General features: G+C 34.8%; 1 protein-coding gene across 2 annotated transcripts; it reads left to right on the top strand.

Moving 5' to 3' along the window:
- The first annotated feature begins 364 nt into the window (after nt 1–364).
- On the top strand, nt 365–12,931 carry LOC138314935 (uncharacterized). Of its 2 annotated transcripts, XM_069255578.1 has the most exons (7): nt 377–1,006; nt 8,159–8,304; nt 8,523–8,669; nt 8,975–9,085; nt 10,003–10,227; nt 11,253–11,447; nt 12,002–12,931. In XM_069255578.1, the coding sequence occupies exons 1-6, from the start codon at nt 825–827 to the stop codon at nt 11,432–11,434; spliced, it is 993 nt and encodes a 330-aa protein (XP_069111679.1). In that variant the 5' UTR covers nt 377–824; the 3' UTR covers nt 11,435–11,447; nt 12,002–12,931. The 2 variants fall into 2 exon arrangements, with proteins under 2 accessions (XP_069111680.1, XP_069111679.1); XM_069255579.1 differs by lacking the exon at nt 12,002–12,931 and having other exon boundaries at nt 365–1,006; nt 11,253–11,450.
- Nucleotides 12,932–13,963: the final 1,032 nt, after the last annotated feature.

Genomic DNA, 13,963 nt, shown 5'->3' with positions numbered 1-13,963 from the left:
TACTTCCTTAAGGATAATCATCTTTAATTAAGATTTGTTATTCTTCAGTTCAAAATGTTCATAGACAATCTTGATGTCTGAGTATGCGAAAGCGACCATAATAAATTTAATCACCAAAATAAGATAAGGAAACTACATCAATGTCAAAAAGGACATTTTTATAAAACATCCACATATTAAAAGTCTAGACTTCTTAATTTGATCCAAATATAAATATTTTACGATTTAAAATTAAAAGGGAAGTCTAGCGAACTTTTTCTAAAATTGGATAATCTGGTCAAGTGGAGGGTTGTGGAGAATCGGCGTGGGAGGGATTTGGAGAAGTGTGAGAGAAGTAGTAGTTACAATCATAACATGGTGTGGGCTTTCAACAACCCATAGTAATATGTTCGCAGTACCGGGAAATTACATGACCTTTGACCTTCGGAGTATTAATTCATAAACACCGTGAGGTTTGAGGTAGGTTATTAGAACAAGAGTTGCCGAAAGCTTGCAATGTACCGTTAAATAGTGCACCAAGCAGAAGTGTTTTATTTCTTGTGTACAAAGGCTACCAGAGACGTCAACAAATACATCATCATTTTGTATTGATGAGAAACCCTAAATAGACACGTATTTGGAGAAGAAAAGGTGATTTCATTTTGTCAAAGGCAGCTATTTATTCATTTTTGTTGTGTTGTGTAACATAACGAGTGTCTTTGTCAGGATATTATTGGTTGGAAACATTCCACTGATTAACATAAAAGAAATTAAGACAAAAACTAAGACACCTATAACCTGACTGCAAGTGGTTCAGTGTTCATAGATATCAGAACTCAGCAATCATGTTTGGACTTAGTTACACACATGTCTTGCAACTTCTATGTGTGCACGTGTTGGTGTGTTACTGTGACCCCCCTGTCACCACACCGATGGTCCAGCAAGAAGACAATGACCAACCAACCACACCACAGCCTACGGCCAGTTCATCACCAAGGGCGGACCTCGTTCAGCGTCGGCAATTCATGTTAGTATCAACTCAATTAATTATCAATATAATTCACCGAAAAATTACAATCTGTAAGTATGTTATTGATACATTACAGCATGAAATAAATTATTCTGAAATTAATTCAACGCTCCATGTCTCACAGTTAGATTTCAAAAGGGCTAACCTAAATTAGGCCAGATTAAATATTAATATAATGTACGATTTTTCAAAGATGGGATAATTCATGTTGATAAAAATAATGAATAGGGATAGAATGTTTAAAGTTTAGTGTGATGCGTGTATTATTAAACAAAAGTTGAAACAGGTGGTCGCGACCAATTGAACATCAATGTATTGTCAGGTTTACCGTAAACGAGGATATTTTGTCGATAATCACATACCTATATTCATGTTTTCACAAATTTATTTAGATAATACTTTTAGATATATATTACATATGAAATATTCTTATTTGATGCTTATCTCTTGCTTTTTTTAAAATTTGGATAAATAACAATGATGTGCTTTATTCATGCAATTTTGTTAATGAATTACATACAATGTACCAATGATTGTTGAAAATGAAAATTTGAAAATGCCGACGATGTTTAAGAACAGCAGCTGCGTACGGTTAAAACAATATATCAGGTCACAGAGTCAGTTTTGTTTTACAAATCACAACATGAATGAGCAGGAGTTTGTATAATATTATATCTAAATAAAGCTAATGACATAGACTAAACAATCACGTGACAGCTGCGTTATCATTGCAAGTAGAACAACATTTGTAACAAATTCAATCTGTATTTCTTCAATTTGAAATTGATGATTATTCGCATAGAAAATGGTAATATTTAACATAAAAGCTTAAGCTGTATTTTAGAATTTGTATTATTTTGTGGTTACAATGGATGCATGATTGGCGTACCACGGACGGTTCTTCTCACGAAATAAGAAAGAACTTGAAACATTCATGTCAAAGACTTCATGACCACGAACAGTTTATGCTTCATTGTATATGTTCGATGTACTTGTTATCATATATGCAAACTGTTGCACTGATATATCCATCAATTACACTGAGTGAACTGAAAGCACTCGCCTGTAAGCCTGCTATCGTAGGTTTGGTATTCCAATCAGCGAAGTCACAAGTTAATTATTACGTAATTGAGTAGGGGGTACAAAGTATCAGCTAGAATGGTGTGTTTGGTTTCAAATAAAGTATTATTTCGTACGCTAGAAATCATCACAGCCTTTCTGCTGAATTTTACATTTGCAAAAGCGCACTAATGGGCGCGCAGCTTGCATGCATTTCCTTGAATGATTATCATATAGTAAAATGACGGAAATCATTATTGTGATGAAATGACCCAAACGCCAACATATTATTACACATAATGAAATATCCCGTATTTGTAGTGGGAGAGATTCAGTTATAAATTGCAACATTAACTCATCTCGGGCACGATTACTGCGCTTACAGAACTCTAAAATTCGGGTTTGTTTAGAGAATACAATTTTCGAAAGACTGCTACAAATGTTTTGGTTTTGCAAATAATACATTTTCAGAAGTTAACATCCACTGCAAATGGTACTTTTTCTCTATCAAAAACAGGAACAGACGATTGATTATTTTTCTTCGGTTACAAAAGTTTTTTACTTTACACCATTACCACATTGAAAAGTTTGAGCTTATTATTTTACTTCAAGATAAAAATATTAAAAATAATCAATTGCATCCCGAAAAAAAATCCGTGGCGCTATGTCCTATATGGAATAAAGTTCTGATTGCGCATGCACCAAAAGTAAAATAATCATTTTATATTATTTTTTGTGTTAAGATACATATGTATACAAGATTAAACACCGATTCTTGTTCAAATGACGAGAATCGTTTATGATCTGGAGCATCTATATATACAATATTAGATCATAATTTGAGGCAAAGCCTATCTGATAGCGCAGCAGTTAATCCATTCTTTTGGTTGTCAAAAAGAAATATATAATTGTTATGAATGCACTTTGCGATGTAAATAAGTTACTCCGCTGACCATCAGGCGATCGATGTCATGTGTTTTGTTATGCTTATTATGCGCATTTACTTACTGCACTGCTAGAAACCATTTTTATACTAGAATAATAGCCTTGCTGAATTACTGGTATTGCGTTTATAACAAGTAAAACAACGTTAGGCATAAAATACTTCTACTTTCACTATGCAAAAATACGTGACTGTGACTACAAAATTTATTTCATCGTCATTCTCCGTTGCCAGGTGGAAAGCTCCGAAGCAAATAAGTTAAGGTTCAGGACAGAATGTAAATGTTAGATTCAATTAAGAATTAAATTGGAAGGTTTATCTTTCATTGATGTTTATATATATATATCATATATATATATTTTTTATTATATATATATATATATTTCAAAGGATATTGTTTGTAATCACGCTAGAATGTGACTTTGTATGCTGTTAAGTGCAACGCTGGAGATCATGTTGTGTTTTCCGTTTCCTGTTTACGAGAAAGTTTTCCAACTCTACATATATGGATGATTTACATAGATTAACGTAACCGAGACACCTCTATCACACGAGTTTGCTCCGCGAACGGACCTCAGCTGAGCTCTCAAATTATAAAGACAACTTACACAGTTTTAAAGAGTAAATTTAGTTTATTTCAAAAGTAATATGACATTATGCAAACATGGTTTTCTTCTGCAAGTTAGTGGTTAAAGTTTGGAGAAGTGCATTTGGCTGTCGGACAAGTAGGTTTTAAAATCACGTGCCCAAATGGACAAGTGTGAATAAATTATATTGTAGAGCCCCGAGATTCATCAATTTATGTTCAAAACGGTAAAATCATTTACCAGTTAGCGTTTAATAGCCAGCCAATAAATAGGCCTGCTTTTATATTTTCATGGCAACTTATCACCAGATGCAATTAAGTTGTTGTTTTAAGAGACTAATTAAGCTTAAATCTGATATTTTGGAATGACTCTAGGAAAACTAGTATATAATACAAACTGTCTTAGATTTGCCCCAAAGATTATTTTGAAATTATTATTAATGGCAAAGGTTCAATATATCTACATTGCTTTATTATACATTTTTCTCAATACATACTCAACGCCTTTAAATTTATCAAATGGTTGCATAATTCAGAATGCAAATAAAGAGCTAAACGACAGGTTAGCAGAAAGTTATGCAATAGATTTCCAAAAGCGTATAAAATGTCGGCAGATAGGACATTGCTAATTGGCATTGGTACTTGCTCCCCAATTAGGAGTTAGATAAAAATGGTAGTACAACAAGTGACCTTTAACTAAACACTTTTATCATTCTATTTACTGGCCTATTTGTATTGTGATAATGTTGTTCCTCGGCAGGAAGTGCATAAGATATACGACGCCCACAGAAAATTAATTGAGATAACATAAGGAAAATTACACTGTGGATTATTACGTACGATATTCATTGTGCAAGAAAATAATGAGTGTAAAAAAGAAACCTAATTATTGTCCTAAATGATGACTATTTATAACAGTAAGGCAATTTAAAGACAACCTTTCTTTTAAACGATGTACTAGGTTAGGCCCCATATCGTGGCGGTATGACTCGTGACTACATGGGTAAAAGCTGTGTTTTATAGCGATACCACACTGAATTATACTGCTGACAACATTGCCCACGGAATACTGTCCTTCAATGAGACATTTTCACGCGAGGAATCTTCGTATGATGATAAGCAGAACTAAGTAACAGTACAAAGCACTCTAGATGGACCCAAGATATTTGCAACATATCGGCCAGTTTAATGCTCAAATCGCTCATACAATGGCTTAAACTGAGACAGAACTAGTGTCAATTTAAGCAAATTGCTTAGATAGAATAGAATACAATGTAGTTGCGAATACAGTCGCCTTTTAGGCTGCGCAATAGAGACAGCAGGTGAAATTCTGACGTACTAAATGTAATGGATACAAAGTCTCAAATCCATGAAACTAAACAATGAATGAGCATTCCTACAACTCTCATGTACCACACATACAAGGGATATCATCTTTTTAACAGTCAAATTTTCATCGAATGATTTAATTTTTATCACGTGAACCAACTGTCTTTGGCGTGCGATTCCGTGAACGTTCAAATTCGTAAATTTACATCTGCATCATTTATTTGTATAGAAAATTCCCTTGTGTTTTCTAAATCCGCTAAAGATAACCTATGCGAACGCATTAATAACCACGAAAGAATCAAATTTGGTTGACTACGATAGCCCATAGCAGCATAGCTTGACAGTGATTTCACACAAAAACGTTGTCAGCAACTGCAACTGCAAAACAGTCGTATTTGTCGAATGTAGTACAATTCGTTTTTGTCAAATTCTGCTTTCATTTTAGGTTACTTCGCCAACACTACTATGGCTCGTGTACGCCTGTCACTTTTCTAACGTTGCTTTGGAGTAGTTAACAATAATATTCCGTGTGACTGTGGTATGACACCACAGATATGTGACGCGTCAAAGAAGATAACGAATGTCATAGATGGTATGATTAATTGCTAAACTAAATGTATAGATTAACTGATATTAAATTGACTGCAACAAATCTCTAATTGAGTGATATTAGGAGACTCCCGTGTCAGAGTGACCATGCCGTGATGGAATACGGCCAAATCCAGCACCCTATTACTACTTGTTTGTACTCCAGCTTGGTCAGTCCGGGTCAATCGCCGGACATTACTCTACAATAACATCATTGACCTTAGAATGCAGTGCACGGGGGAGTGTGTAGCACCAGGCATATTGGGCCCTGATTTTGACCTTAGATTAGGCACAAAACTGCGCCCGAATTTATCTCTTCTGCAGTCCAGTCAGATTGGGTATTTAGTGTTACTAAGTATGCTGGTATGCATTGCCATCTTAAATTACACTTATTTTATTTTTATTAGTCCCTTGACAGTGAAACCGGAGGGGGCTATAATGTTTGTCCCCGTCTGTCTGTCCGTCTGCCTATCTGCCCGGATTTGGTTTCCAGATGATAACTTGAGAACGAATGGATGGATTTCGATCAAACTTCACACAATGGTAGCATATGACAAAATATAGTTTGAAATTAAGCTAAGGGTCAAAAGGTCAACTATTAAGGTCACTGTTACTAAAAATTGGTTGCTTCACAAATATTGGTTTCTGGACGATAACTTGAGAACGTATCAACAGAATGTGTTCAATCTTCATACAATGATAGCATAGGAGTTGATACAACTTCGGATTGAATTTGGGGTCAAAAGGTTAACTACGAAGGCTGCTGTTAATAGAAATATGTTGTTTTACAGATTTTAGTTTTCTTTCGATAACTTAAGAACACATCAACAGAATTTGTTCAAACTTCATACAATGACAGCATAACTAAGCAATAATAATAACTTGTCACAGATTAGAAAATGTATTTGACGGCAGGGGACGTGTGGTGCTTGCAACAATTACTGTAAGCTTGTTTTATTTATTTCATTTTTGTTACACTCTTTTGCTTCATCATCAATCCATATTTAACACGTTAAAACTTCTTTGTTGCCAATATTTAGCTCCTTGTTTCACGTGATTTGCTAAGTAAATTGTGATTAACAAATATTGAAGATTTAAAAGTTTTTAGTAACTTTTACAATGTATGTAGATATTATTTAATTTGCATCATTATTTTTTACAACATTTTTAAGTTAGGTTACTAAGGGAGAATTCTTGACATTTAAGTAGGTTCTTTACAAACTGCTGTCGAATTTTAAAATACTTTCTAATTGGATCATATTCATGATAAAACTTGTTCAAATATCAACGATAATTCGATATTCAAGGTTGATTAAAATATGATCAAACTAAAATTCGTAAACTCAATACACAAGCTTAGCGCGTGGTGTTTAACTTATAAAGGGATTTGACGTTACATGTGTTAGTATATTTTAAGAACAAAAATGGCTCTCTAATTATTCTTTAACTTAAACATAAGCGGCATATGGCCTGATGCATCTCTACATATCAGGGTATATATTGTATGTAGAATTATAAAAATGACAGTTCTAAAATGTTTATAAAACTTGCGTTAACAATGAAGGAATAAGCAACAACCAATGTCAAATTTCGAAATTTATGAAAATACGGAAAAAATAAAGCATAACGCAGATTTGAACAAAGACTTTTGAAAGTGCTCAATGGCTATATACCTAACCTTTCTGGTAGAGAATCCGCCCTATTCGTCATCGCCCGGCAAAAAACGATGATCAATTTTATGATGTCACTTCTAATCTACATACGTGTGTACGATTTGCATACTGTGCAAGAGTTTTACTATCATAAAACCACACAAGCACGCACCACATGTAGCACATCCATATGGACCAGGTCGTTATGATAAATGGCTATTGATATATAGCATAATTAATGTGAGCGGGTGGGGTGTGTTGCTCGGTGTCTTTTGAGGCATATTTTTGTGAGAGAGCGAGCGCTATAAAAAGAGCAAGAGTCGCATTATTACAAGACACAATAATTATAGCGCAGCCTCCTAAACATCTGCAGGTAGGGCGTTACAAGTGTACCTGCTGCCACTATTTATTATTATTTTTTTAATATTTCGCTTTATGTATGTATTAGGCAAAAAAAAATAAAACGCCTAAATTATAGGTAGGTTTAGTGGTCGTAAAAGGCGACTTAATTTAGAATCTTATCTTTTTCTTAATTAACTTTCTTCTTCCTTACGTCTCCCTTGACATTGCCTCATACTTGACCTTCGCCCCTTCGAGGTAGGCTGTGGGTTTTCTTCCCTGGCCGAGACACACCATAGTATATAAAAGTGGTAGTTTCTGCTCTTACTAAGCGCTCCGCATACAGGGATTAGGACTACTGGTTCGCCCGTTGTCAATATAATGTGACCGGTTGGGATGTGTTCTTGGTGTCTTCGGCAGCATGCTTCAGTGATATAGCACTATAAAAAGAGCAACAGTTCCACTATACAACACGATTAAACCACAGTCTCCCAAAACACACACCGCGCACTTCATACACGCTACACGTCGTCCTGACATGACCCTGGCTGTTAACAGGACGCTAATTAATAAAACAAAATACAAACACAATCATATATGGTTTAATATCAACCAACTAACCATAACCAAGTATCCATGTTTCTCAATTTCAGGTTATACATGATCCGACAAAATATTCTGAGAAATATGGGCTGGAACACGCTCCCTACCGTAAATTCCAGCGTGGAGAGACCACTGAACTACAGCCGGTATATCAGAAACCTGACGACGGAACATCAGAATTGTTATTCTGTGTCGTGTGAGTATTGAAAAAGAACGCAAATAATGACCCCTCTACCGGTATATTAACTTATTCACTAGTATTTGCCAAGTTGTAACAATTTCAATCAATATTTCGTTGAAACATTCGAAAATAATGAGTCTACAAAAGTTTACAAAATTACTGCTTCAATCGGTGGTTCTGTCTTTCGGTTTACATATTTGTTGTTTAACAGATATAAAACATTTTCTGTTCAGGTGCGTTGCCCGATACAATCGACGCAAACATGTGGAATCATCCGGATGACGACTCCATGCATCTTTTCTTTGACGTGGACACATTCCCTGCTGGTGACGTCACAGCAAAGAATGCAACACTAAGTCTGTTCGCTAGATCTCGAACAGGTGAGATACGAGTTGTATATTTGAGGGACCCGGTGTAAAGTCATGGCATACTTAGATGCGTATAAAGAACTATCAAATCATCGGTATAAATGACATCATAAGGAGACTGAATCTTTGGTAATATGTTTGTATTTTCCATCTTTAACTCTTGATTTAGAATTAGATGTAATGATTCTTGACGCACATTGGACATCCTATATACATTTACATGCATATAGCATATAAAATAGTATTATGTAATTATATAACATACAATACAATCCAATTTTAATGTATGTAAAATATAAATGCAAAATGTTACACAGAATGCGGCTGTCCAGTCAGTCAATCGAATAACGTGAGACTGCTTGTGGAGGTTAACCAGTTTCTTCAAGCTCTCAGACCACGTCGACCGAATAGACATAACAGGATGAGGAGTAAGTAACGATTATTAACATCCAATGAACAAAACAAACAAAAACGCCACTTGTCAAAATGTATCGTTGAGAAATGTCTACAAGTTGTGGTGGACAAATTTATATTCCAATATATATATATTATGTCAAAATATATAATATATATCATTTTGGTAGATCCGGCCTTCGGCTGCCACTTGCCGAAGGGTATATTGCGCTCCATTGTGCTGTTAAGTTAAATATTTGTCCACTTTCTTTGTCCTGCATTACTGTTCGTTTTATATTACATAATTATGTTCGTCTTATGCGTCTTGATTAAGGGACAGGTCGCCTAGAAAACTTGACCATTTTTTGTCCACACGGTTGGAATTACTTCCTTGTCCCATAATATATATAAATATTATGTCAGTCTGAAGAGCTCCCTTGAATGGGATGAAAGCGCTCACGTAAATAGACAGTGTTTATTGCTTTTATTTCTTATAGATTTCGTCCGTAAGAATTTTACTTCCATTTTACTATATAGCATGTCACATATTCACGTAAAGGTCTGCGAGACGTCCAGTACGTTCCTGCTCTTCAAGTTGTTTGACATTGTACTGTATATGAACACAAATGTGATATATCGTCATCTAATGAGTATAGGGAAGTGACAATGCGCAAACATATAACATTTGTATTAAATTATCAGACTTCATTTTGGATGTATTAATTTGATAAAAAGCATCAGTCTTCGTTATTTTATCTCATGTTTCCCCGATTACTATTGTAGCTAGTTATTTGGTTATGGTATTAATTGGTCGTCATTTCTTATTTCTTTTTCACGCAAAACATTTTAATGCTCCTGAACATTGATACAGATAAAGGCTGCCAAGGTTGGGGCCAGCCTTCTCAAGTAGAAGCATTAGTATTTCTAAGAGCATTTTTTTTCTATGTGCCAGGACCTCGAATGCAGACATTAGACGTTGACGTCCTGCAATGGGAAGAAAACACTTGGATACATTTCAATGTGACTGAAGCCGTCAATGATTGGATGAGGAGACCCCGACGTCGTTTTGGTCTGGAAATCAAGGTTGAGAGATTACAGCGCATCTCACCAGGCAGACGAATTATAGACTTTAATGCGCATCACGTGTTCGTTCAAGGGGACTGCTCGCCTCATATAGGTTGGTGATATGTCCATTTCGTGGTTCATGGCAACATAAGGGAAGCTAAATTTGCTTCCAAATTTCAAAATTCAGAGAACTACGATGGCCCATATACATCTTATTAATATACACTTAAGCAACATAGTTTTGACAGTAGTTTTACACAAACATGTTGTCAGCGGCCACAAAACTGTCGATTTTTGTCAAGTCTAATTCTGCTTTGCTCTTAGTTTATTTCGTCAACGTTGTGTTAGACCATATACGCCTGTCACTTATATAACGTTGCTTTGGAGTAATTAACATTTCTTCTTGATAACAACCGACTGATAAATGGGGGAATGTCTTATCTGGACACCTTAAGTAGACTTAAGTAGCTGTTGACAACGCTTTTATGTGAAACTACTGTCAAAACTATGTTGCTTAAAGATGCTCAACCGCCGACAGAGCATAAACGATACTCGTCATTTTAACAATAATTGGTGTTTAATTGTGTGTATTTTGTTTAATAAACACACAAAAAATAATAATGTAAAATAATTTGTTTTGCTTTGGTGCATGCTAAATCAGCAATTCATTCCATATACAACGTAGTGCCTCGGATTTTTTTGCAATTACATAATTATTTTTGATATTTTTATCTTGAAGTAAAATTAGAAGCTCAAACTTTTCAATGGTGGTAATGGTGTAAATAAGTAAATTTTGTAACTGAAGAAAAATACTTAATCGTCTTCTCCGGTTTTTGAAAGAAATAATACCATATTTCAGCGGTGGAACATCTTTAAGTAGACATTAACAAGGCGTATATGAGCCATCGTAGAAAATGCCTGTGCAGACTGCGTTGGTTATGAGTTTTGAACTCATCTTTCGCTAAACAGATCTCCTTTGGAAGATCCGTTTTCAATTAGATCCATTGTAATTGGCAATTTATCACTAAATGCAGTTGCTATATTTATTTCAATATACTATTTTATCATTAATAAATGCCATGTGTCGCATAACTCGTAATTAGCTCACTTGGAAAAAATAATGTTCTTCTTTAACAGATCTTGGGTGTCCTGATGCAAATCCTCTTCTGATGAACAACTACCGTGCGCCAATCCTTGAGGTGTATACCCAGACTCCGCCGGTGATGGACTATAGGAATAAGAGGAGTATCGAAGACATCCATCAAGAGTCCCAATTGAAGAAACAAAGACTAATCGCAGACTTCTACAATGAAAGATAGAGGAGTTATATAAGTAGGTAATCTTAAGTTTTGTCTACAAATATCTATCAAATTATCTAGGTGTTTTCTTACTTAAGATAAATGTATGTCTTAAATTGTAATTTGCGCGATTTTCCTTACATTACATATTAGTTCCATGAATATTTTCAGCAACTTTATCTGTAGTACGTGAATAAATAACATCTGACGCTTGCCCGAAATATTCTTGAAGTGAACAGTCGGGCAAGGATGGCTAAAGTCGGTAAAATGGTGTGAATGTATCCACAAATTAATTTAAAGTATGGAAATTCTAAAACGTCCTCCCGGCTCACTATGTCCGTGGTTACATTTCCACGCAGCCTCGCTTTCAATGCTTTCAACTTTTCTTTACTTTAATGGTCAGAACTGGGAAACTAAGGAGAACTTGACCGTCGTATTAATATGTGAGAACTTTTGGAAGGCCAATGAACGCATTTAGACTGGTTTTCTTTGCCCGACTATTCACTTTAAAAGTCACAGTATGTTGACAACGCAGGCGATCCGGTACATTGAATTAATATCAATACAATTGTCTTCTCTGTTTTTCAGGTAACAAAAGCACGACTGGCTTGCTGAAACAGTTGCAATGTGCATTGTGGCGGACACGCTTTCCATCAGAAAAGTTTCACTGCCTTACGCCAAATTCAATTATGGTTGGAAGTGATCGCAGGAGAGAAGCTAGTTTCCTTTACCACGTCTATTAATTAATAGACATTTTGTAAACGTTTCTAAAGATATCATTTTTTTGATATGTGCATATTATTGTATATTTGTTATGATCGAGAACATGGATGGTCAAGGTCGAAATGCCGACTTTCTCCAAATATTGAAAGGACTTTATAGTGACAATATTAAAGATACAATAAGGATGGTGTTATCGATCATGTTAATATTTAACTGTGTACATTATTCCCTTTCAAGCTTTTTATCCATCCATATCCTTCATTGCTCTCGTCCATTTTCTATTTGTCGTTATTACCTTGTGTCACCAGTTATGCATTTGTACAAATATTCATACAAGTACACTACCTCATAACCTCGATACTTATGTGCCTTCATACATCAAACCACGTGATTGATAAAGTCACGGACTCGCCCCCAAAACGGGACGTTGCGATGTTTTTAATTCTTATCATAATCTTTTTATGATCTGTCGTCGCCATTGCTTTACAACAAAAATTCATGCTTAATTTTCATAAAGGAAAGAAATTATTGATTTGATTTTAATATACCGGTATTTATCAATGCATATGTAGATATATTTTGTGTTCATCAAGACGTTTTTTTATTTTCACCTTTATCAGACTGAAAAGGTACCTAAAGAAATCGGAACAGGAAACCATTACTATGAGTCAAAATAAAATTTAGAATGCCAATCGGAGAGCGTCGTTCCCTTTGAATATTGTACGAAGGTCATTTCATATTATGTATTCACATTTTAGTGTACATTTTCTTATTTATTAAAGTATATTTAAACAATCTTGTCATTGTATTCATATCTTCCTCACTGTTTTACAACATTTTTCATGATATCAAACTGCTAAAAATCGCATTCATTTGGCCTCGAACAATATGGCGTGCAATGTCGCAAAGCAGGGAAAATTGTTTTGTATTCTTATAGGCATGATTCTGTTTCCTTGATCTTTATGTGAGATTTGATTTATACCAGAAACTATTAAAAACCTTAATATCTTTAATCTATAAACTATTGATTAAATAAAAAATAAAATAAAACACTTAATCAGCCAAAAGTGCGACTAATAGTTTGATTGATATTTAATAAGAATTTTTTTATCAATATTGATAAAGGAAAAAATTGCTTCATATGCCCATATTGATTGTTACCTCATGTTTGTATGAGTGTACCGTCGTTTTTAAAGATAGAACTACATCATATTTGCTCGCAGAGTTATGACGATACCTTCATGCAAGGGAGATAACTCTTTAACAAACAAAGTCATTCACTTCTACAAACATTTATCAAGACTAGGGCTTTTTCTATATCTATTTTATTTCTTATACTATTTTATTGTATTATGATACCAACAATATGTTAGTTGCGATGTCACAGTAATTAAAGGTTCAATTACAACGTCACGCATTTATTACAGTTGCCTGCCTTGTGCTGACCGGCCAAACGGTTAAATTGTTTGTGTTATTATATATCTGTTCAAGTAACGGCATAAACATCCAGAATGATTGAATGCTGCATACTTTAGTGGTATATCACTATATAAATGGCAAGAGTTCCACTATACAAGAACACACAACATGAACATACCGCAGTCTCCCAAAACACGCACCTTGCACTACATACACGCTACACACCACATACATGGTAGGCCGTCCTAATATGACCCTGGCTGTTAATAGGACGTTAATTAATCAAAGAAACAAACAGCAATGCTGGTATTTGTAGAAACTTCATTGTACCCTGCAAACGAGACTTCTAGTTACAAAAGCAATAGCACTGCTACAATTTTTCCCAATATGAAAACGAATGATACAAAC

This window comes from Argopecten irradians, chromosome 2 (genome assembly GCF_041381155.1).
Source record: "Argopecten irradians isolate NY chromosome 2, Ai_NY, whole genome shotgun sequence".
NCBI lineage: Eukaryota > Metazoa > Mollusca > Bivalvia > Pectinida > Pectinidae > Argopecten > Argopecten irradians.
Note: the sequence above shows the minus strand (reverse complement) of the source record. Positions and strands in the feature narration are given on the sequence as shown.

Bases quoted from the DNA above. Each gene is read 5' to 3' on its own strand.
- LOC138314935 (XM_069255578.1), top strand. From the start codon at position 825: ATGTTTGGACTTAGTTACACACATGTCTTGCAACTTCTATGTGTGCAC. The intron at 1,007-8,158 runs GTTAGTATCAAC...TCTCAATTTCAG, and splicing joins GTTCAGCGTCGGCAATTCAT to GTTATACATGATCCGACAAA. The intron at 8,670-8,974 runs GTGAGATACGAG...AATGTTACACAG, and splicing joins GTTCGCTAGATCTCGAACAG to AATGCGGCTGTCCAGTCAGT.